Source organism: Typopeltis vanoorti, chromosome 2 (genome assembly GCF_054136105.1).
Source record: "Typopeltis vanoorti isolate ZY-2024b chromosome 2, IOZ_Tvanoo_1.0, whole genome shotgun sequence".
NCBI lineage: Eukaryota > Metazoa > Arthropoda > Arachnida > Uropygi > Thelyphonidae > Typopeltis > Typopeltis vanoorti.
In genome coordinates, this window is record NC_143550.1 from 27,075,456 (window position 1) to 27,100,763 (window position 25,308).

Consider the following 25,308-nt stretch of genomic DNA (forward strand, 5'->3'; position numbering starts at 1 on the left):
ACTAACTGAAAAAGTTTAGAAATGGATGAAAGAATTGTAAACTGAATTAGAGATAAAACTGTCATAAAAAAACTGAACATCTGGAGTAATTTAATTACACTTAAAAACTTAAATGAAATAAGTAATGCTAGAAAACATTGAAAAAGAACTGCAATCAGTAGTACTTCAGCTGGAAAGGGAAAAAAAAAAAATTACCAAAGGTGAAATGTGTACAGGTAACTTCTGTACATAACAATCAACCAAAAATGATGAAATGTGAAAGCAAAAAAAAACTGCTACATTGCAGATGGCCTGATAAGAAGATGAAATTTCGGATTATTGGAGTAGAAAATGTGATTTGAGAATTACAGATAAATTCTCTCAATGAAATTTCCTAATAGGTGTTCTATAGAAAGATAATATAAGATTTGAAAGAGAAACTTGGGAAAGAAACTCAAGTTTTCAGTAGCCGATTTTTACTTTATGACAAACAGTTGCAAAACGATGGGAATATAAAGAATTCTGAGTTTAAGGTTTGTATATCATCAAAAAAGCTATATAAAAAAAAGTGCAAAAAGAAGCTGTTGAAACACTACAATTATATGATTTAAATGAGCATTATACACAGCAATATATAGCAATATTTAAGTATTAAATCACACAATTGAAGAATGGATGAGGATAACAAATCTGGAAGTGTGATTATCTTTATTCGAAACTCCATATCTGTTAATAACATTAACAACATAAAAATGAAAACAGTTGAAAATGACAATTTATATTTAGACAGTCATTTATATTTAGTCAATTTATATTTAATATATAACAGCTGTATATAGGTCAAATTGCTACACAGAGTCCAACTTTATACAAGAACTCAAGTGTAGTCTAGATGAGATTAGAAGTAACAATGTTCTCATAATTGGGGATATGAATACTGATTTGCTGAGGAATAGCAGTGCCTATCAAGATTTACTAGCCATGCATGGACTAACAATATATTAATGTCCCCCATGAGAAAATTCAATGGTGGTAGAATATGCCTAGATCATGTATTCAGGAGAACTTTAAGAGGAACTTTAAACAAAATCCAAGCAGCAGTTCTGTGCCAACCTCTTGCAGATCACTTTCCAACTGGTATCAAAGTGCATTTGCAAGTACAGCACAGAGGATAGCATAACCGAAAACATTCCCTACACAACAATTGACTCCAGAGTATTGAAGCATAACTTCAGCACTGTCTCTTGGGAAGAGATAACGACGGAAACAAACATTGAAACCTCGTATCATAAATTTTTGCGATATTGAACAATACAATATGGGACTCAATTAAAGTTAAAATAATAGACAAAATGGAAGAAACAAAGCGCTAGATTACAGGAAATCAGACACTACATAAAAATTAGAGATAAAGTGTATAAAAAGTTTAAAAAATACCCACACAATCAATATTATGAACACAATTTCAAGTACTATAGAAATCTAATAAACCATAAGCTAAAAGAAAGTAAAAACGAATACTATAGAAATGAATTCCAAAAATGCCAAGGAATCCCAGAAAACAATGGAAGTTTGTGAATAAATTAATTGGCAAAGATATAAACAAACCCTCCCATACTTAAAGATATCAATCGGAATAGACAAATTGGAAATAGAGGATTAGCTGAAGAATTCCATAATCACTTAGCCACAGTCAGTGAAAGCGTTCTGAAAAATGCTAAAACCACCCTTCAGAATTGCACTTCCAAGAGAATTGATAACTCCATGTATCTTTTCCCCACTTGTGAAAACGAAATCAAAATTGTTATAGCCAGCCTAAAAATAACCAAAACTTCAGGACACGATGGTATTAACACTAGTATTGTGAAAGAATGCCAAATGTACATTATGGAACCCCTAATGAACATTTTTAACTTATCACTGATGACAAGCATGTTTCCATCAGATTTTAAGAAGGCTGTAGTAGTATCAATTTACAAAAAGGGAAAGAAAAATAACTTGAAAAATTACAGACTGATCTCCCTTCTACTGGTCTTTTCGAAAACATTAGAGAAATTGGTAAAAATTACACTCATGAAATTTGTGGACAAAAACAACTTCTTTTCAAAGAATCAATGGGTTCAGGCAAAAGTTTAGTAGAGAACATGCTTTACTGAACTTCACAAACACAGTTTATACTTCCCTAGATGAACATAAACTAACATTAGCAGTATTTTTAGATATACACAAAGCTTTTGACACTGTATCACATGAAATATTAATAAAAAAATTAGAAGTCATAAGAATACGAGGAACAGCCCAAAATTGGTTCAAAAATTACTTAAATGCCAGATCACAAATTGTAAAAATAAACAACAGCTATAGCAGTTCCAAAATGGTGCACTGTGGTGTACCACAAGGATTTGTCTTAGGACCCCTTTTATTTAATATTTATACTAAGGACTCCTGCAATCTTAAACTAAGCAGTAAAATAAATACTTTTGCAGATGATACAGTACTAATTTTCTCTACGGACACAGCTGAACAAATGCAAACAGTAGTCAATGCTGATCTCTTAAAAGTAACAAACTGGTTCCAATCAAATAAACAAAGTCTGAATGTCTCAAAAACTAAATATGTAAATTTTAATTTGCAAAATACAACAGGCAAAATGAACTTCAGTGCACAATTAATTTTGCATGATTGGAATTGCAGGACAAATTCAAATTGTGCAACTGCGAGGAAATAGAAAAAGTCAACGTAATAACTTACTTGGAATTAAAAATTGATAGTAATTTAAGTTGAAACTGCATATTACTGATGTCGTAAATAAAGTAAGGAATATGTTAAACAGACTTTACTACCTAAACAGATTCTTAAATTTAAATATGCTAAAAATATTATATTCTGCCTGAATTCAAAGAACATTACAATATGGTATATTAAGTTGGGGAGGCTTCTATTGCACTACGCTGAAACCTTTGGTTTCAACTCAGAATAAAGCAATTCAAATCTCAACTAGAAACAAATACAAAGATACTGCAATGTGTAATAAATACACCATACTAAACATTCTACCCCTTAGATATTTATACACCTGTAGGTTACTGCTCTTCATCAAAAATGATAACGAATATGTAAATATCAAAACAAGATGCTTTCCTTTGTAGACATAAGGGCCTAAAATATATAGTTTCTAAAGCAAAGAAAGAAGCGATACATAAATATTATAATTATTTAGCACTAAAATTATTCAACACACTACCATTAACAATAAGAAATGAAACTAACCCAAACAAATACAAAACTTGAATGAAAGAATATTTATTTTCACACAGAAATGAGCAAGCTCTGTTCAAAATAATTGTATGAATGACTGGTTTTTTGCATACTGGTATTAAAAAAAGATCCAGTTTCAGGTGTAAAATGTAAAAAATTTAAATGGTGCTTAACTACTTTGTTTTATTTTGTTCCTAATTAATGTTACACAGCTTTCTCTGAATATTTAGCCTGTTTCCTGTGATTTTATTAGGTTATTTATATTATAATAATATATAATGTGCATATTATATGAATGTACTTTTGTACACATTTTGTACACAAATATTTTGTACACAAACAGTTAGTTATAGCAAATACAGAAGAATGCTAAAGATATCATGGACAGAAAAAATTACCAATGAAGATGTCTTAAAATCCATTGCAAAGCTAAACATCTTGTACAAATAATCAAGAAACGAAAAACATCATATCTTGGACACATCATGAGAAACAGCAAATACCAACTTCTACAAACTATTTTGGTAGGAAGAATTGATGGCAAAGGTAGTGAGGCAAAAGGTATGGTATAGAGGAAGAAAAAGAATATCATGGTTTAACAACATCAAGACGTGGGCAGGAAAGAGCAGTGCACAACTGCTCAGATTAACACAAGAGCAAAGTTTGTTCGCCAAGATGGTCGCTGACCTTCGATAGAAGATAGCACAATAAGAAGAAGAATAGCAAATACACTATTTCAAGTTCCAAAAAGAAGAGGATACACAAGGAAAGCGCCTGGGGATTCAAATAGATATCAAATAGATTATATATTGGTCAAGAAAAGATACAGAAACCAAATAAAAAATTGCAAAAGCTATCCAGGTGCTGACATTAGTAGTGACCATAACCTTGTCTTAATGAAAACAGAACTGAAACATAGGAAACAAATCCAAAGATACAAACCAATAAGATGGAACCTTGAAAAATTAAAGAGTAAAGAAGTAAAGAGAGGATACCAAGAGGCAACTGATCATAACATTCCAGAAAACATAAATAGTCAGAATAATATTGAAAAACCAATGGAATATGATTAAAGAGTTAATTACAAATTCATCAAATCAATTATTGAAAAATGCAGAAAAAGAAAAAAGAAAACAGTGGATAACAGATGAAATACTTGGCCTTATGGATGAAAGAAGAAAATATAAAAATGCTGTTAAAGAAGAAGATGTGGCCCAATACAAATATCTTAAAAATCAAATTACAAGAAAATGTAGACAAGCCAAAAAAGAATACCTGGAAGAACAGTGTAATAACATAGATGAATTATTTAAAAAAAGAAAACATAGAGAAAGCCTATAAAGAAATTAACAAACTAACTTTCAAATTTAATAAGAACAGCAAAATCAATGCCATCAAAGATGAAAATGGAAAATTACTCATAGAATCTAAGGATACATTAATGGAATGGAAGAATTATCATGAAAATCTCTATAATGGCGATGAAGTTGATGCTCATATCAGCATAGAAAATCAAAATGAAGATAATCTAGGCCCCCCCAATAATGCGAGAAGAATTTGATAAAGCACTGTCCGAAATGAGTAAGGGAAAAAGTCCAGGTGTAGACAATATTCCTATAGAACTGCTACAAAATCTAGGTGATGAGACAAAAACCTTACTCTATCAATTAATAGCTCAAATCTATGATAGAGGAGAAATACCAAAGGAGTTTATGAAATCAACCATAATACCAATACCAAAAAAGAATAATGCAAACAAATGCAGCCAATTTAGAACAATAGCTTTAATCCCACATGTTAGCAAAATTCTGCTAAAAATTATTCAAAATAGAATTTATTCAAAAATAGATTGTCTATTGGATGAAGACCAATTTGGATTCAGAAAGAATAAAGGAACAAGAGCGGCAATACTCTGTTTAAGAACAATAATAGAGAGAAGATTAGACCTTAGTCAAAATACTTACATTTGCTTCCTTGATTTAGAGAAAGCGTTTGATAAAGTAAACCAGCAAATACTCCTAAATTGTCTAACTAATATCAGCATAGATTTGAGGGATAGGAAAATAATTTATCAAATTTACAAAAATCAAAAGGGACAGATTAAAATCAATGATAAAGAGAAAATAATAAATATAAAGAGTGGAGTAAGACAAGGATGTATACTTTCACCACTTTTATTTAATTTATATATTGAAAAGGTCATTCAGGAAACTAAAGATAAAATAAATAGTGGCATAAAAATAAATGGTGAGCAAGTCATGTGTATAAGATTTGCTGATGACATAGCCCTTGTAGTAGAAAACAGAAGAATGTTAAAAACAATGCTAGAATTACTAAATAATAACCTTGAAAAATATAAAATGAAAATCAACACAGATAAGACTAAAATCATTGTTACAGGCAAAATCCCTATCAATATAGAGCATATAGACATCAGTGGGAAACAAATAAAACAAGTGAAAACCTTTAAATATTTAGGAAGCCTAATAACAGAAGATGGCAGAACAAGAGAAGACAGAGAAGAATAAACAACGCAAAAGCCCAATTCTCCAAGATGAAAAGCATTTTAACAGGAAAACTCAACCTACAATTGAAAAAAAAATAGTAAAGACATTGATATGGAGCATTGCACTGTATGGATGTGAAACCTGGATTCTAGACAGAGAAGATGTAAGAAGATTGGAGGCATTTGAAATGTGGTGCTGGCGCCACATGAACAAAATAAAATGGACAGAAAAAAAATCAAACCAACAAGTCCTGGGAGAGATAAACGAAAGAAGAACTTTAATTAAATCGATCAAAATTAGAAGGGATAGGTGGTTTGAACATATACTTCAATATGATGGACTTGCGAAAAAGAATAACTGAAGGCAAAATAGAGGGGAAAAGAAAAAGAGGCAGACCAAGGAAAAGCTTTCTTGATCAAGTTAAAGACAACACAGGTTTGAGGAGTTACCAGGAAGTTAAGAAGAAAGCCAATGACAGAGCGGAATGGAGGAAATTGCTGTTGAGCTACCAGTCCCAAGACTGATGCAACTAATGATTGATATGAATGTACATATGTGTATATAATGATAGTGCATTACATAACTTTTTAACCCGGACAAGCTGTTGCTCTTAGGTTACACATATGATTGTCAAACTTTTTTACTAGAAAATTCATTTTCCTTATGAACAAACTTTTTTTGTTCATAAGGAAATGTCAATTAGAATACTGGCAAGGGATGGAATCAGATAATAGATCACATGTGCTAAGGGAAAGCAGGAAAAAACAGTCTTATTGACTATGTTATTGATGAGAGTGATACCTTCAACACAGGTTTCAAATCCCTGTACACAGAGGATTTGAAATACAAAAGGATCAACGTACTTTAGAACAGCATAAAAATAAATATTATGCTGAAAGAAAAGTATCTAAAAAAGTTTTAAAAACAGTCAAAGTCAAGTGGCTTTCAGGGGTAAAAAAATATCTGAAAACAAGAACCAAAGCACAGAAACTTGGTGACAAAATCTGAAGAAAGCAATGATTCAGTTAGAAAGAAATAAAAAGTTGTTTGCACAGACAGTAAATTGTTCACTGAATAATTCATCGCTGGAAATTTAATAGTGGGGAAAATTAATCGCACGAAAATTCATCACGGATTAATGTGAAAAAAAAATTTTTTTTTTTAAATATTTCTCTTAAAAATATTTTTTTTTAATTTTATTATTATATTGCTTTTGTATGATGACACTGTTTTTTTAAAACAGTGTCATCATATAAATCATTAAATTATGTGATATTGGGGAAATTAATTTATTTCCCCAATATCACATAATTTAATGATTTATATTTATCAGGAAATAATATACAAGATTTGCTCATTTGTAATAATCACAATTTAATTTCAGTATCGGAATATTAAAAGTTATCTGGTATAATTACTTTGGAAAAATAACGAATTCAAATAAAAAGAAAATGCACACATGTTACCTAGCAGCATTTGTGTGTGATAGTTTAGAAGGACGACGGGGATGGGGGCATCAAAGACAAAATACAACTTTAATTCTGTTATGAAAATTTTGGAAATAAAATTTTATTTTGACGCATGCACCTATACATGTTTCAAATGTATAGGAAAGTCTCACTACTTCAAAACCGCCACATAATATCAAAATTAGCAGAAAATATGTACATAACAGTTTACTTCATAATAGCCATTCATTTCAATATGTAATGAGCGATTCCAGGAAACCAAGAAAGTTGAAGTGCAAAGAACTACATATTACATTATAAAATATTATACATTATGTGATATGATTCAAGATTTACATATGATTATCTATAAGGTAATGTCGTAAAAGAGTGAACCTTAATGCAATCTGCAAACTAATTTTCTAACTAGGATTATGAACAAAAAATAAAGAAAACAATTTGTAACAGATGGAGGCTGTATTTATTTTAAGATTCGAATTTTTCTGAATTTATAAAATAATTGTTTGACAAAAATAATTATCTTGAAACAAGTTCTGGGAGAATAAAATATATTGGCAACTAAGACAATTAGCAAAAAAAAAAAAAAATTACAGTGCCATTGTTCATTGTTCTCCAGAGTGATACAATCTTAAGTGAAGAAATATGAAAGGATCTCTTATTTGCACTGGCATTAAAAACTATAATTATATGATAAAACAAGTAGCAAAAATAAATGTAACACTTGTAGGTAATACAATTTAGATTCCAGTTACCGAGCAAACAGCAAGCAACTGCATTTCTGGAAATATGTAACTGAACATAGCTATGTACGGGAGGTAATCTGGTTAAGTGTTCTTGTCAGCTTGAAGGATTATTATCACACCTTCTAATGTATATGACAGTCAAATGCACTTGATATCCATGTTTTTTTTCAACAGGTGGTCTGACTCATATCCAGGATTTGATGGACGTATACACACGTCCTGGCCGGTTGGGAGGTTAATCCTACGGAGATCGTGGTTGAAAAAATTGCAGCTTAGGTCGCGTGTATCTGAGAGATACATTCATTACTAGTATGTGCTGAAAAGTGATAAAACTTAAAAAAAACACTACAAATATAATACATGATAGTTTATTTATTTTCAGTTACAATCTAGAAATTGAAAAAATAAACCAAAAAAAAAACTAAACAAATACTATACCGACATTGGAGTTATTGGTTTTACTATCAAATATCACTTTCACATTCTGATCATCTGACTCGAGTAACATTCGCTGAATCTCTTCAACATCTGATGGATTATCCTGTCGATATATTTTTAAAGCCATTTTCAACGGTAAATAAAAAAAAACTAAACCAAACCAACACTATACTGACATCTGAGTTCGCAGTATCTCTCTCAGATACAATTTACTATCAAATATCACTTTCACTTTCGACTCATCATTCTGATCATCGGACTCGAGTAACATTTGCTGAATCTCTTCAACATCTGATGGATTATCCTGTCAATATATTTTTCCAGCCATTTTCAACATAAATAAAAAAAAAACTAAACCAATACTATACTGAAATCGGAGGTCACAGTATCTCTCAGATACAATTTACTATCAAATATCACACACCTCTACATAACACATGTTAAACCAAACTGACTTCAAATTTCTAGTGAATAACTCTTTCAGCGAATTTATTCTGCGATGATTTTTCCTGCAATGAATTGTCCGTGAACCACGAAAGAACAGGGAATAAAATTATTCAAGAGAAATGTACTGAGAAGTATCCAATAATACTCGAGGTAGACAAATTCATCAGAAACCTGAAAAGTAGCTAGAGCAGATGATACGGGTGACTTTTCATAGGGCAAACTGCTATAATAAACATTCTAAACATCCTGGTCAAACTCCTCCATTATTCATGCAATACTAAGTAAAGTTAACTGAACTCTCACTACAGGAAACCGTTCCACTATAGTCAACTCTCTCACTAGAGCAAACACCATAATAAACTTGCTCACTATAGCAAACCAGTGAAAACAGCCAACCAAAGTAAAATTCTATGATCAAAAAAAATTTACTACAACATACTATTCACTAATATTTCAAAACTTCTGTGTGGTGAATATTCACAACTTTGCCAACTACATGTCAGCCCAGAAATTAATTAATGATGACCACTAGTATGGATTCCTCCACTCTCCTAGCAGATATTTGTATCTGCCATAAAGCAGGTAATCCTGCTTTTTGATTACAAACCAAGGTAAAGTTGAGAGCAACTCATGTGGTGAGCCTTGACATTTCCAAAAGATATCAAGTCTGGCCCAAAAGCCTGCCTGCCTGCCTACCAAAATACCACCTTATGGTATGCCTTCCACCCTTTGCAACTTGGCCATTTGCTCTCTACCCATTCACTGCTGCATGTCATAATGGATGGTTTCCTCTTTTCAGATTCTCCTCCTCATGCCACAGTTTCCCAAGGTACTGAACTTCTACACATAAATGCCTTCTCTCACTAAGTATGAATCCTAAGCATAGTTTTGCTGATAACAGTGCACTCCGTTTTTCTTTTTTATTTGAAAATTCCTGTAGTGTTCTAATGTTCTTAGTTTCAAAATCTTCCTTAATATTGAACAGTCAGATATTTGCATTAAACGCAGGTAAAAAGGATTATGCAAATTTTACTGTGCGTACGTGACAGCAGCTCTCAACTTTACCTTGGTTTGTAACCAAAAAGCAGGATTACCTGCTTTTTGGCAGGTACAAATATCTGCTAGGAGAGTGGAGGAATCCATACTAGTGGTCATCATCTCCTTACCATTCTTCAGTGAGGCAAGGACAACTAACAAACTTCAGCGTTACCAAAAACACATTCCCCTTGTAAGAAAAGTCTTAACTTTGCTTTCCTATACCTTTCATAATACTCAGATCAGTCAAGATCAGATTTCTCTTCCTGGGCTGACTTACACTATTGGCCTTCTGGCACAGATACATTATATTCATAGCCTCCTCCTTCACCTCAAATACCTTGGTGCTCTTTTCTAACTGATACATCTCTTGCCTGTAAAAACCTAACACTACATAAATGTCAAATCCATGTTACCTCAGAATAGTGCTCTCACATTTGGCAGAGTGCACTGAAAACCTTCCTTGAAATGCTTGATGATGTTATCTGGAAAAGGGCAATTAGTTCATAGAAGACCAACCCACCCCTCTTCTCATACATACTCAATAATCCCATTTTCAAAAAGATATTTCTGCTTTAAGTACAAGTATGTTCGTAAGTGCTCCTGCACAAAACTGGATGCCTTCATTCTCCACTTACCTTTAAGTAAGTAAATATACAAGCTGGACAACATCTCAATGAATCCAGTTTCCTTCATAATCTTGTGATGGTGATGAAAACTGGGTTGATTAAGTTTGAAGTTTCACTCTATTTTTTCAAATCTTTCTTTAGAATAGACTTCCTCACACTGTTCCCAAGGAGAACAATCTCCAGCTGTTCAAGAAACCAATCAGTACAGATTCCTTCTTTCACCTTAACGACTTGCCCATATGTACGCACATAAGTCACTGTTATACATATAAATAAGCTTCAGTGCTGTTGGTTATTCATAACAGTGCTTCATGGTATAAACAACACCAGAATAAAATAAATAATTTACTGAATTTATTAATATTTGTCTGGATTTATAATGAGCATTTTGGGGACACAAATTACAAAACACACCACTCAATTAGACTGCTATAGTAAAAACTCTGGCACATTAATGCAGCCATACCTATTGACATTAGGAGAGGTGTTTCAGAGCCAATGCTGATTCCAGAAATAGTGTAGAAATAGTGGCAAATTTCTAGGTCTGAGAACCTAGAAATTTCTGTGCAGCACAGCTGTCTTCTTTCAGTTAATCCTGTGCAAAGAAATGTCTGGAGTACAGCCAAGTCTAACAGTTCTGACTTGCCATATGGATGATCTTGAATGTAGGTTTTATGTTCTTTCAGGCAGGCATTACAACAAGATCACACATTAGCAAATTTATCACAGCCATCAAGAGAAGATGCCATCAATAATCTCAGGCAATAATTTTGTCTTCACTCCTAGACAAGTACCTGTTCTGGAAATCATGACTAGTATCGAATATGGTATCCAAGATCTATCTCCCACAGTGGTAAAAACATTCATTTGTTTTGGCCAGAATTTATAAAGTCCAAATCTCCCAAGAGCAGCATTCCATCTAAAAATAAAAATAAAAATAATAGCCTTAAAAATACTTAACAGAAAAATTATTATAACCAGAATGGTAATTTTGTAAATGAAAACAACACAAATATCAATTAGATATGATCTTGAAGACATACCAGCTGAATATAATATTAGTATACAGAACAGATTCAACATGCATAATTTGTGTGAAAGAGAACTGGATGAACTATGGAAAGAAATTAAAGATATAATTAATTAAAACAGAAGCAAAGAAGAATATTCCGACAATTTATAAGAAGAAGAAGTCCAAATGGCTGTCAGAAGATGCCATCAAAACTGCTCAGGGAAGGAGGAAAAATGAAGGCCACCGGAAATTTGCAGGAAGTACAGAATTTGAAAGCAGAGTTTCAATGACAAGACAGAAGAGACAAGGAAAAATACTTTAACCAGGAATGCCAACAAAAGACCAAAACAAGAAAGGAAAAACAAGAGATCTTTTCAAAAAGATCAGGGAACTGACAGGAAAGTTCAGCAGCAAGGTGACAATACTGAAAAGTAATCACAAAGGTACCTTACAGAAGCAGCACACATCAAAGAAAGATAAAGAATATACAGAAATCCTTTATAGAAAGGACTCCAAATTACTGAAAACTTTGAAGAGCAGGATTATGCACAGGAGACATTACCACTGGAGAGTGAAGTAAAGTGGGCACTGCAACAGCTATCCAGTAAGAAAGCATCAGGAGGGGATGGAATACCTATTTAGCTGCTCAAAGTCCTAGGAGAAGAGACAGTTAAAATTTTAACAGCTCTATGTCAACGAATTTGGATCACAACTACATGGTCTAGGGTAGGGGTTCCCAACCTGAGGTACCCATACCCCCAGGGGGGTAGAGTGAATAGCAGGTAAATAAACATATTATGCTATTAATATATTCCAAAAATAGTTATGTTATCAACATTTCCGGGCTATTCCATGTTGGTACTGTCTGTCAGCCACACCAGCAACATTTCAGGTCTCTTTTCGGACATGGACAACAGTGAGGTTGCATAGACTTTTTTCTCACTGTAGCATCCAATAACTCAAAATGCCTGGTTAAGATTCAAGATAGCTAGTGAAATTGCCAGATCTGCACTCCCTCAAGGCTCGCCTCCATGGCATCTGCGTCTCCTACGCATGCGCGTGACGTACTGTATGGTACACACTCCAACTGCTTCATTTCGACATGCTCTCAGTACACACATTAAAAGTAAAGTAAACACACACAAAGTGAAGCTAATTGTAAGTAGCTTATAGTTTATTTTTAGCCTATTCTAAAAATGAAAGAATAGATCAAGATTTAAATACATTAAAATATTATTTTTTAGTTTATTTTTAAAATGAAAGATTAGATCAGGATTTATATACAAAAAAATATTATTTTTGCAGACCCAAGGAATGACCACACCAAAGAAACGTTATCAAGATTCATATGTGCAATATGGTTTTGGTTTTACTTTTGTGCTTGACAAAGAAGGTGTGCAAAAGCCGCAGTGCTTCATTTGCTCCAAGATATTCGGCAATGGCAGTATGAAGCCATCAAAATTGAGAGAGTATCTTCAGAATGTTCATCCCGAACATTCTAACGAGTCAGAGTCCTCATTTAAAATAAAATAAGCACGATTTGGTAAGAATATCACACTTCATGACCATGGATTTATTACCCCTAAAAAGCCAGCACTGGAGGCCAGTTATCGCGTCACATTGAGGGTCGCCAAAGTAAAGAAACCAAATATAATTGCTGAGACATTAGTGAAGCCGTGTGCTATGGACGTGGTTTGAGTTGATGTGTGGTAAAGAAGCAAAAGAGAAAATTACACAAATACCATTATCAAATAATACAATTTGTGATTGGATTCGAGAAACGTCAGAAGACATACGTGTACAGGTAGCGGAGGAAATCAAGAAAAGTCTGCAAGAATTAGTTTACAGTTGGATGAATCAACTGATGTCTCTAACTGTGCACAGCTTCTTGTTTTTACTAGATACATCAGAATGAAATAAAAAAGGAATTTCTTTTTTGTAAACCCTTGAAAGAAACAACAAAAGGCAGTGGACATTATGAATTTGGTGAATGATTTTTTTTTATTCAAATAGCCTTTCATGGGAATTAGTAGAATCTATTTGTAATGACGGTTCTCCTGCTATGTTTGGAAAAAAATCAGGTTTCACCGCTTTAGTTAAAGAAATCAACCCAAATATTTTTACAAGCCATTGCATCCTTCACCAGTATGCTTTCATATCTAAAACACTTCCACATAATTTGAAAGCCGTTTTGGATGTTGTTGTTATTCAAGTTGTGAATTTTATCAAAGCAAAAGCATTGAATCACCGTGTGTTTAAATCTTTGTGTGAAGAGGTTGGAGCAGATCATATCCTACTCTAACCTCTTCACACAAAGAGGTTGGAGCAGATCATATCATACTGCTGCTTCATACAGAAGTACAATGGTTATCCAGAGGAAATGTTTTAGGAAGGGTTTTTGAACTTAGAATTTAATTGAAATTTTTTTAGTCGAAAAAGAATCTGCTTTTGCTTCATATTTCAAAGATCCAAATTTTGAGATTTCTCTGGCTTATCTTTCTGATGTATTTGGAATTCTTAATTCTGTGAACATTTCAATGCAAGGTACAAATGTCATTCTCACAGAGGCTGAAGAAAAGAATCGTTTCAAGAAAAATTGACTCTCTGGGGAAGAAGGGTGGAGTTAGGCAACTTTGCCAATTTCAAATCTCTTGATGAAATCACTTCAGATCTCGCATATGAACTAAAACAGGAAGTTCGTGATAGCATTATATTGCATTTAAAAACTTTGAAAGAGGCACTTGAAAGAATAATTCCTCCTGACCAAATGAATGAAGTCTGGATACATAACCCTTTTAATATTGATTTAGAAAAAAAATCAGTGACAATGACCCAGTGAAAGACAAGCTAATTGATCTCTGCAAATAACAAGAAACTCTGAATTGAATTCCAATCAATGAAGTTACAAAATTTTTGGTGTACACTTGGAGAAGCATATCCCGTTATCACCAAACGTGCTTACATGGCTATAATTCCATTTATAACAACTTCTCTATGTGAATCAGGATTCTCTGTTCTGTTTTCAATCAAGTCCAAACAAAGAAACAAACTGGAACCTGAACATGATATGCGGGTCTATTTCAAAAACTGTACCAAGAATAAAACTGTTGGTGGATAAGAAACAGAATCAAGGGTCTCACTAGTCGATTTTACTGCAGTTTAATAAAGATTTTACAATTTTATGATAATGTAATTGATTTATTTACCAAATAAAGCTTTTATGAAAACTTAATTACTGTTTATTTCTTATATTCTTTGAATCTGTATGGTAAACTTAAGAATTTATGTCTTATTATAATGAATAGGAGGTACCGGATAATTTACTAAAAGCCAAGGGGTTCCCAACCAAAAAGGTTGGGAACCCCTGGTCTAGGGAATAGGAAAAAATCAGTTTATATACCTTTATTGAAGAAACAAGATGCAAGAGAGTGCGAAAATTACAGAGCTACAGCACTGATTTCTCATGCAAGTAAAGTCTTACTTTACTTTCATTCAGAAAAGATCATTTAGATCATTCAGAAAAGACTGGAACCATTCATGAAGAGAGAAATGCCAGATGAACAGGCAGGATTTGGAAAAGGCAGAGGAAGAAGAGATCAGATCTCCAATATGAGATGGATAATAGAAAGAGCACAGGAATATCAAAAAGAATGTCTACCTTTGTTTCCTTTACTATAGTAAGGCTTTTGACTCTGTAGATCATGTGAAACTGTGGAATGTGTTAAGAACAATGGGAATAGCAGAGAATTTCATTATCCTTCTGAGGAAACTTTATTGTGAACAAGAAGCTACTGTCCGAAGAGATCTTGGAGAAAATGAGTATTTCACAATGGGTAAAAGGATGCGACAAGGATGTATCTTATCTCTGTACCTGTTTAACTTGTACAGCGAATACATTTTAAGAATGGCAAGGCTGGAGGAGTCTTCAGCTGGAATTAAAATTGGTGGAAGAAATATTATGAGGGTGGTCTGAAAAGTTCTTGTCCTATCAATGAATAAACGAATTTATAATTTCAAAATTATTATTATTTTTCAACATAATCTCCCTCAAGACCAATACATTTATTCCAGTGATGCTCCAGCGCCATTATCCCATCCATGTAGTAGTTCTCAGTAAGATCTGCAAAATACTCCTGTACAGCTGCAATCACCTCTTGATTTGAACAAAAACACTGACAAGCAAGGAAGAGGTTTAGTTTTGGGAAGAGATAGATGTCAGAGGGAGAATCTTGGGAATAGGATGGATATTCCAACAATTCATAGTGCAGATCCCTTAATTTTCCCATTGCCAAAACACCTTTGTGGGCAGGTGCATTGTCCTGATGAAAGATGATTTTTTTCTTCTGCAAACCAGGTCTTTTCTCACGAATTTTTTCATCTAGTCTGGTTAAAAGATCAGAATAATATTCCCCAGTTATTGTTTTACCGTTTTCAAGATAATTAATAAACAAAATGCCTTTAGCATCCCAAAACACTGATGCCATGACCTTTCCTGCTAATGGAACCAACTTTTTCTTCTTTAGCACTGAACAACCTGCTTCAGTCCAATGTTTCAATTCTAGTGCCCAAGTCTCATTCATAGTAATAAATCCATGCACAAAATCAATCATTTTGTGCATCGATTTTATTCTTGTTAAACTGCTCCCAGCACTGTTGAGAGATTTTCATACCAGTGTGGTTTTGATCTGCTGTGAACAAGCACAGCACCCATCTTGTGCAAAGCTTTTTTGCATGCAATTCTTCATGCAAAATATATTCTACACGTTCTTTTGAAATGCCTGTAGTCTCAGCAACTCCACGCACTTTGACTCGCCGGTCATCCGATACCATATCGTGCATTTGATCAATGATTTCTCTTTGAGCGTCCTTCATGTGGATTATCTTCAAGGTTGGCATGGCCACGTTTAAACTCGGCAGCCCGTTTCAAAATTGTTGAAAACGGAGAAGAGTGCCCATAAACTTTTATGAACTTCGAATGAATTTCTTTTGGCGTTAAACCTTCTTTTACAAAGAATTTTATAACCACATGATACTCAATTTTATCCATTTCAAGGGATAGAGACAACACTTTTGCTTCAGACAGCTGCATAAAACACGTTTCAAGTCATTCTGTCAAACTACTTGACAGAATGTCCACGCGGTTAGCCTAGTGGCTTTGCGCTTCGCAATCATATGCCTGGGGGAAGGAGTGTCCTAGGTTTTATTTCTGTCAACAATGTGAGGAGCTCAAGGATCTTTCTCGGCCATAGCCAAGTTAGCTGGTCTTGGGCATAGACAGCAGTTTTTTCTGCCAGTTTATCTGGCAATTTTCATCCTGCAAGCAGGCAAACCGGTCCGAGGATGCATGGATTATGGTCAGGAATATTGACCCAGCCATAGGTTTGATTCATCAGCCTATGCCAGTTCTGGAGCCCAGATAAAATTTGGGGGGGGGGGGGGGGACTAGATGGTACCGTGAACTCCCGTAAAAAGTGGGAACGCTATATCATCACACGGAATTTTATTTATTTACTTGACAGAATGACTTGCAATTTCAAAATACACTAAGTTGGTACGTCTGTTTATGACAGATATACCAACTTAGAAAGAAAAAAAAAATCTTGCCGATAGTGTTGCTATCTATGGTCAAGGCTGAGAACTTTTCAGACCACCCTATTAATAATTTGAGGTAGGCAGATGATACCACCTTTCCAGCAGAATGCAAAGAAGAAAGTGCTAAATATGGCCTTAAACTTAACCTCAAAAAGATAAAAGTTATGGCAACATGTGAACTTAATGATTTTGAAGTAGATAGGGAAAAATGGAAGTAGTTAACAATTTGGTGCTCCTAGCATCCCAAATTGATAAAGATGGGTATTGTGCTGAAGAAGTTAGAAGATTATTACTCTGAAGGAAAGCAATGACAAATATAAGCAAGATCTTTAAAAGATATCAGCCTTGCAACAAAAATCAGAATTGTGAAAGCAATGGTATTCCCTGTGGCACTGTATGGATGTGAAAGTTGGACCCTGAGAAAGAGTGAAAGAAGGAAGATAGATGCATTTGAATTATGGGTTTGGAGACGCTTACTAAGAATACCATGGACTGCAAAAAGCAAACAAATAAATCAGTGATAGACAGAATAAAGTCAGATTGATTCCTCAAAGCTATGATCACGAAGCAAAAATTATTGTACTTTGGACATATTATGCGAGCATATGACAGTCTGGAGAAGATGATGCTTGCTAAAGTTGACAGAATCAGAAGAGGAAGACCAAAGAATTAGATGGGTGGATGGAGTTAAAGAAGCAACTGGAAATTCTGAAAGATATGGCAGGGACAGATCTGAATGGAACATAACAAAATTTTGTTATTATGGATTAAATAGAATATAAAACAAAAAATTAACAATCTTCTACATAGAGGATTACAGATCAAAATTCTACAAAATCTTGGGGTGGGTATAAATTATTCAAGATGCAAATATCTACATCTTGGATCAAGAATTATCAAAAAACTAGAACTTTACCATGTCAAACTACCTCAGATATATAGATATGGGATCGCAAAAATTTGCAAATCTAATCTTGCCTTCAATTGTAGATAGCATCTTAGACAGCAATGAACTTGGCAAACAATTAGCAAAATCTTCCTTCACAGACAACTCTCTTTCTCTCTCTTTCCCCTTCATTAAAAATTCTCTTCTATTATAACTTGAAGGATTCGAATATCATGGACTGCTATGATACTATTTCACTCTTTATCAATGAACCACTAACAGAGACCTTAAGCCACACTTCTGAATTATTGAACATTATTTGAATTATTAAAATCCACCACATATTCAGATTATTTTTAAGAAAGGAAAAATCAAACCACTAGATGTAAACTGCAATAGGCTCCTTCCCTCTAGCCATGAAGGAATTTCCAGACAACCAACACTCAAAAGAGCTACACATAAAAACATCAGTCAGGCTGGCATCAAAACTTAGCACATCAAACAACATTTTGAGTGCATTTTAAACATCATGATATCCAAAATACACTTCACCATAGAAAAAGAAATTAACATATCCTCTTCCTAGCCACACTAGTTACCTGCCTAGCAAGTTGCTCATTATTCTTTGCTATTTATAGAAAACCTACAAATATACTGGAAGGTACTTACATAAGCAATCATGCCATCCTCTAAACAAACACAGAGCCAATCGTCTTGGAATTACCCTGACATCAAACCTCTCCTGGCATAAACACATCACAATGTTGCACCCTCAGCTTCAAAAAAACTAAGATTTCTCTTTCGCTCAAGATGTTACTTCACCTTTGAACAGCTGTAAGCATTATGCAAATCACAAATCAGCCCAGATGTTGAATACTGCTCTCACATATGGAGTGGGACCTAAAAGCTCCCTCAAAATGCTTGACTCAATACAGAGGAGAGCAATTATGCTTATTAATGACCCCTCTCTTATCAACTCACTCTCCCCACTTTCACACAAACATTTGGTTTCCGCAATATGTATATTCTACAAATATTTCCATGGGAAATGCTCATCTGAAATAACATCAATAATTCCACCACTTAGTACTAAGCTAATTGGAACATGTGCAGCTACTGCTCAACATCCCTTCACAGTGCACCTTGAAACAAACAGAAGTTTCTTTTCCTCTTCCTTCATCCTTGCAACTGCTGTATTGTGGAACAGTCTTCCCTCTGTTGTGTTTCCCAAGGAATACAATATACAGTCTTTAAAATTCAAGTTCCTCCTTTCCTAACTCACTATCCATATACAGTACTAATGTACTATAGATTGATCATCCAACCTCTCGTGTATGGGCTCAACATAAAAAAAAAAAAAAAAAAAAAAAAAAAAAAAGGGAGGGGTATTTGTTCAAAGACACAACCCCCCTACCTCCTTGCTACTCAACTCAGGTACTTTTGCAACACTTTTTTTTAACCAATGGCTGCAACCCCTATAAAATAGATAAAATATTACATGCTCTTCAACCCCTCCTGGGAGACATACAAGATCACAGCAAAAATTATTGATCACATACATCCAGGATGGATACACCTGAAAAAAAAGTTCTTTGCAAATATGATCTCCAAGAAACTTTCAAATATCACATCCCAATAGCAATCTTCACCTGTTCTCCTAAGGATCAGCATTCTCTTGCACACTGTGAAGTAAATATAAAGTTACTTGTGCCTGCAACTTAGTCTACTTTGACCAGACTGGAAGATCTGTTACCATCTACCTTGAACCTAAGTTACATCAGTGATCATCCACATGGCAAGTCAGAACCAGCAGACCATGCTCTAGATATTTCTTACACAGGATTAAATGGAAGAAGAATGTACTACACAGAATTCTGAGAGACTAGTTTTTAAAATCAGTATCACATATGAAACATGTTCGTAACATCTGCCCAAGGACAACTGCATTAATTTGCAAAGACATGAGAGAGACAGTCATTCGAAGATCACATTTAGCCTGAATTAACTTCATTATTTTTTTAATCTAGAATCTGGCCCCTAACAGGAATTGTGTTAGACAAATACTTCCTTTTCAGTTACAATATGAATTGTTTCTACAAGTATCTAATCAAATGCTGCATACTTTATCACAGCTATAATTATAGCTGTGATAAAGTATGCAGTATCTCTCACATTCAAAGTGCCAGTACGTGCCGTTGCAGGTTCTTATGCATTTATTCGTTTACTAACAAGCGAGAGCTGCGAACGCTCCGATTCTGATCTGCGCATCGCTTTGAATTATAGGCTATATCTTCGGGAATTTTTCGAATTTCTTGATAAAAAGTTAGGAACAGATTTTTAAAAGTACATACTTTCAGAAAATAATATTAAAAAATCGATTTTTTTTTTGATCCTCTAAATAGTACTGCCTCCTTAAAACTATCAAAAACTTACAAATTAGCAAAAAGAAAATGCCATAGAGGAAAAACCTGATGCAATAGAGAAAAATGGGTTTGATATTTGAAATCAGCGCGCCCAAATTAGTAAAAAACAAGTCTCGTATAAAAGTCAGCAAAAATCGTGTTGGACAGTGTAATTTGTGCTCCGAATGGTTAGACATCCACTGGAATCTTAGCAAGTTCAATATATTATTTATGTTCCCCTAGTTTATATCATTAAGAAATGAAATGCTGTTAGCTTTGCAACTTTCATGTGATATAGAAGATCATATATCTAAACAGTTTTTTTTTTTTTAAATTAGGGCTAAGTTTGCACATAAATCAAATACTTACTTCAAAACTAAAGGCCTCTGATATACTGATTGTACTCCATCTTTGCTTTCAGTAGCACTCAAGTCACTAACCAGTTTAACTTCACTATCAGATGATTCACTATTTTAAAAAACCAAAAATAAGAAAACAGATGCATATTTACATATGTGGAGAGAAAAAAAACACTTTTTTTTTACTGTTGTGTAAAATAATCAATTGTTTAGAAATACTGAGCTCAGAGAACCATTAAAGAATCTGATTATGCACTTACAAACACCAACTCTTAATAATAAGAACTATATCAATCCATATTTTGCAAGGCAGATCTTAAAAAAATTATGTGAAATCAAAAACATAAAAAACATTAGCAATGGTGATATAACTTTCGAAAATGTTCTCATTTATGCTATAGTTTAATGAATTTCTTGGAACTCTGCTTCAGAGAAGTATAAATGTTACTGCACAATGCAAAAGACTGCACTCTGCTATATATAGCAACTACACTATTGCAAATACAACAATTCTACCAATTCTACTGTATAGACTTTGCAATTGGGTAGAATATCTGTGTTTGCTATTATATACTTACTGGATTTTCCGGTGTATAAGACGCACTTTTTTACCTTAAAATTCATCTTAAAAATGGGGTGCGTCTTATATAATGAAGGTAAAGATTGTTTCCTCTTTTCAAAGTCATACGCACTCCCTTTTATGTTCCAAGATCTTTGTAGGCGGTTAATGGTGCAATCAAATTGATGCGTGACCTCCACGTGACTTCTAGCACGTCATTGGCTAAGAACAAGGAGCCCCTATTCAAGTTTCATAATATCTTATCCAAGTAATCAGTTACCGATGTTTATCAGTATTGAGTTGACGTGTTGAGATATTTTGTGTTCAGTTTGATATTTCCCCGTAGATTTTAGTGATGGAAAAAAACAGGCAACATTCATATACTTCAAGTTACAAATTACAGGTTGTAAAATATGCAGAAGAACACGGGAATAGGGAAGCTGAAAGACATTTTGGACCTCCGTCTTGGCTTGGTCAGAAGGAGATTTTGTACAATTTGCGTAAAGAAAAGCACGCGGAACGTGGAAAAATTGTGAAGTGGCCAGAACTAGAGATCAAAGTTTTGAAATGGATGCAAGAAAATTGGCATTGCCATTTGAACAAAAATGATTCGTACACATGCAGTCAAAGTAGCCTGTGAGCGTAACATTGAAGATTTTAAAGGTGATGCGTCATGGTGTTACCATTTCATGAAACACAGTGGACTTTGTATGCATACAAAAAAAAAAAAAAAAAAAAAAAAAAAAATCAGTCAAAAAATGCCAAAAGAATATGAAGACAAAATTATTTCTATATTATAAGAAATTAATATGATAGAGAAGAGTCAGATGACAGTGACATGGGTTTTGCAGGTTTCTGAAAGGTCAGTTTACTATTAAAAATTACCTATTGTTTTATCCATTTTTTTTTTTAAATCATACTTTAAAGTTTAGGTTTTTTCCAGAAAATTGTATTAAATTTCTTGCGTGCGTCTTATACACTGGAAAATACGGTATCTACAAATACAACACAACAACATTTCCCAAATGGTTTGCTTTCCATTACTAGTTCTTGAAAAAAAAAAAAAAACTCATAAAATATAAAAATTCAAATATGTTTAATGTGAACTGTTGGACACAGAAAATCATGCTATGAACAATACATATAATAAATAAATAAATAAACCATGGAAATGTGTAATTATTCATATTTACGAATTTAGAGACACAAAACACATGTGTTGAAATAATTATTTTAATAAAATTACACTCAACGATCAAGATTTATTAGTCAGCTTTGACATAACTTCCCTTTTCACCAATGTCCCAATCAATGATACTATCTTGCTCCTACAGAACATGTTTTCACACGACATCACGGCCCTCTTTGCCCACATACTCCACTCCAAATATTTCGTGTGGCAAAACAATATTTACCTTCAAAAAGAGGATACAGCCATGGATTCACCACTTCCCCCCCTCCAATAGCTAACTTTTATATGGAAAACTTTGAGCAATGAACTCTAGAGTCAGCATGCCTAAAGGCCAAAATTTGGCTCAGATACGTCGATGATATTTTCGCCATTTGGCCCCACGCCCGTGAAGCACTAAACACATTCCTTAGTCACCTGAAAAAACAACACAAACATGTCCGATTCACCATTGAAATGGAAAAAACAACTCTTTTCCATTCCTAGACGCACTCATTACACATCTTCCCTCAGGCTGTCTCTCCTTCTCAGTCTACCACAAACCTACACGCAGGCCGGTACATACACAAAAATACTTATCACCACCCAACACAAAAACTAAGGGTCATTAGCACCCTTAAACACAGAGCTCAAACTATTTGTTCAAATGAACAAGCTCTAAACCAGGAATACCAGATTATCAACCATACATTTATAAAACATGGATACAGTAAAAAACCTATTTACAAGATCCTCCACAGAGATACCAGTAAAAACAAAAAAGATTTCAAGAATGCTATTGCCATACCTTATGTTAGAGGCATTTCCAAAAAAATAGACAGAACACTACACAAATACAACATCAAAACCACCTTTAAACCCCCGACAAAATTAAGACACCTACTCAGTTCTTCCAAAGATCCTCTTCCACACCTAGCCCACCCAGGGGTTTACAAAATACATTGCACATGTAACATACCATTCATAGGGGAAACAGGGCAAACCATCCCAATTAGGAAGGATGAACACAAACGACACATTAAATACCTCCATTTTGGAAAAACCGGCTTTTCTGACCACGCACTCCAAACATACCACAGAATTGATTGGAAAGGTACCAAGTCCCTACACTGCACCAAAACCTGGTTCGAGAGGAAATTTAAAGAAGCATATGAAATGCTCAAACATAATCCAAATCTGAACAAAAATGATGGCCTAACCATTCCAAGAATGTGGAGGACCCATTTGCAACCTTTATAGCAATCAGAACAAGCCAAAGAAAAATCTCAATACAAGAAGACTTGGTGAAGTGTTTTTTTTTTCCCCCAACATTCAATAGCAACTTGAACTGTACAAGTCCAGAAGAATCTTAGTACAGGATGAATTTAGCATTTGTTGTGTATTGTTTTATTTATTAATTTTTTTTATTCATATTTTTTATTTTATTTATTTATTTTTTTATCACTAGAGGTCAGGCTAAGAAAAAGATTAATTAACAGCATAGATTTAATTTACCTTGATAGAGTGCAAGAGCATGTAGCTTGGTTTCCTATACAAATGTATCTTTCTGATGATGACCTCAATACAGGGGTCGAAACATTAAGTGTTATTTTATTAATAATAAGTAAAATAATCATTTCAACATGTGTTTTGTGTTCCTAAATTCATAAATATGAATGCTGATCACCATGTAACCTTAAAAGAAAGAATGTGTAATTATTGTTTATTCAAGTTCAATACAATGGACAGGCAAAAATATAGACTTATTCTGTATCTATTGCCTGACCACCAAAAATATCTTTCACTACTAATAGCAACAAACAGAAAATTCAGCACAATCATATGCATAAATACATGATGGACCACAAAAAATTATAGCAGAAAGAAAAAAAAAAGTGAATAAAGTTTAGAAAATGCTGCTGTATAATACTACTGTCATCTCTTATAAAAACAATACATTATTTATAAGATTATAATAAGATTAAACATAAAAAATTCCATTAAATATCTCCTACAAAAATTAACATAAAAATTCAATAATTCACAAAAAAAGGTATAAAAAATTGCAAAACAGGCAACAAACAGAAAATTCAGCAAAATATCAAACTTCCAACATTCATGGCTCAACTTTAACATGAATGATGTGCCCCACCACCTCCAGATGTCCATTTATCACTGAACCTCAACTAGCACCATCTGCAACCACATCTCATCTAAACTTTCCACATTAGATCACCCTTGTTGCCTTTGACAAGGAATGATTTTTGTCATTTGTCAGATATGATATCAAGACCAAAGGTTACAGACATGGAATCTCCTTGATATGCCCTCCTGGCTTTACTTATCTATATAATCAATGAAAGGTTGATTACATGAAACAAGACATGACAGACCAGTGGCAGAAAACAGTCAAGAATGCAATCAAGAGTAAAAATCAATACTAAGTAGGAAAAAAGCCACCAAAAACCCTGAAAAATAGAAAGGCAGCTGAAGTAGGTGATATTTGACTAGAAAGGAACAAACTGGAGTTTTTTTTGTTTTTTTTTAATGGCTGTGCCATATAATTCATATGGCCTGGTCACAAGGTCAAATTCTAAGTTATTAGGGTAGAGCTCTTAGCATCGATCTGTAAAAAGAGTAATAAACTAAAATCAAGAATTACAGAGAAAGTTCCATGAATGAGTATTTCAGGTAAAATGCAGCATACTAAAAAAAGAAGCTAAGAAAAACTGTCAAAACTTCAAGAACAAGTTGGTTTTAGGCGATATGGAGATTATCAGGATCATATTTTTGCTTTAAGACAAACAGTTGAGAATTCATGGGAA

The 25,308-nt window shown here is 33.8% G+C and overlaps 1 protein-coding gene across 3 annotated transcripts in view; it reads right to left on the reverse strand.

The window, feature by feature from the left end:
* LOC150108891 (uncharacterized) overlaps positions 1-25,308 on the reverse strand; it is a 461,422-nt gene that overhangs the window by 342,038 nt on the left and 94,076 nt on the right. For all 3 annotated transcript variants that reach the window (XM_090410738.1, XM_090410720.1, XM_090410728.1), the window contains one exon: positions 20,767-20,865. In XM_090410738.1, the coding sequence (XP_090266864.1) occupies positions 20,767-20,865 (99 nt within the window). The remainder of the gene's footprint in view (positions 1-20,766; positions 20,866-25,308) is intronic.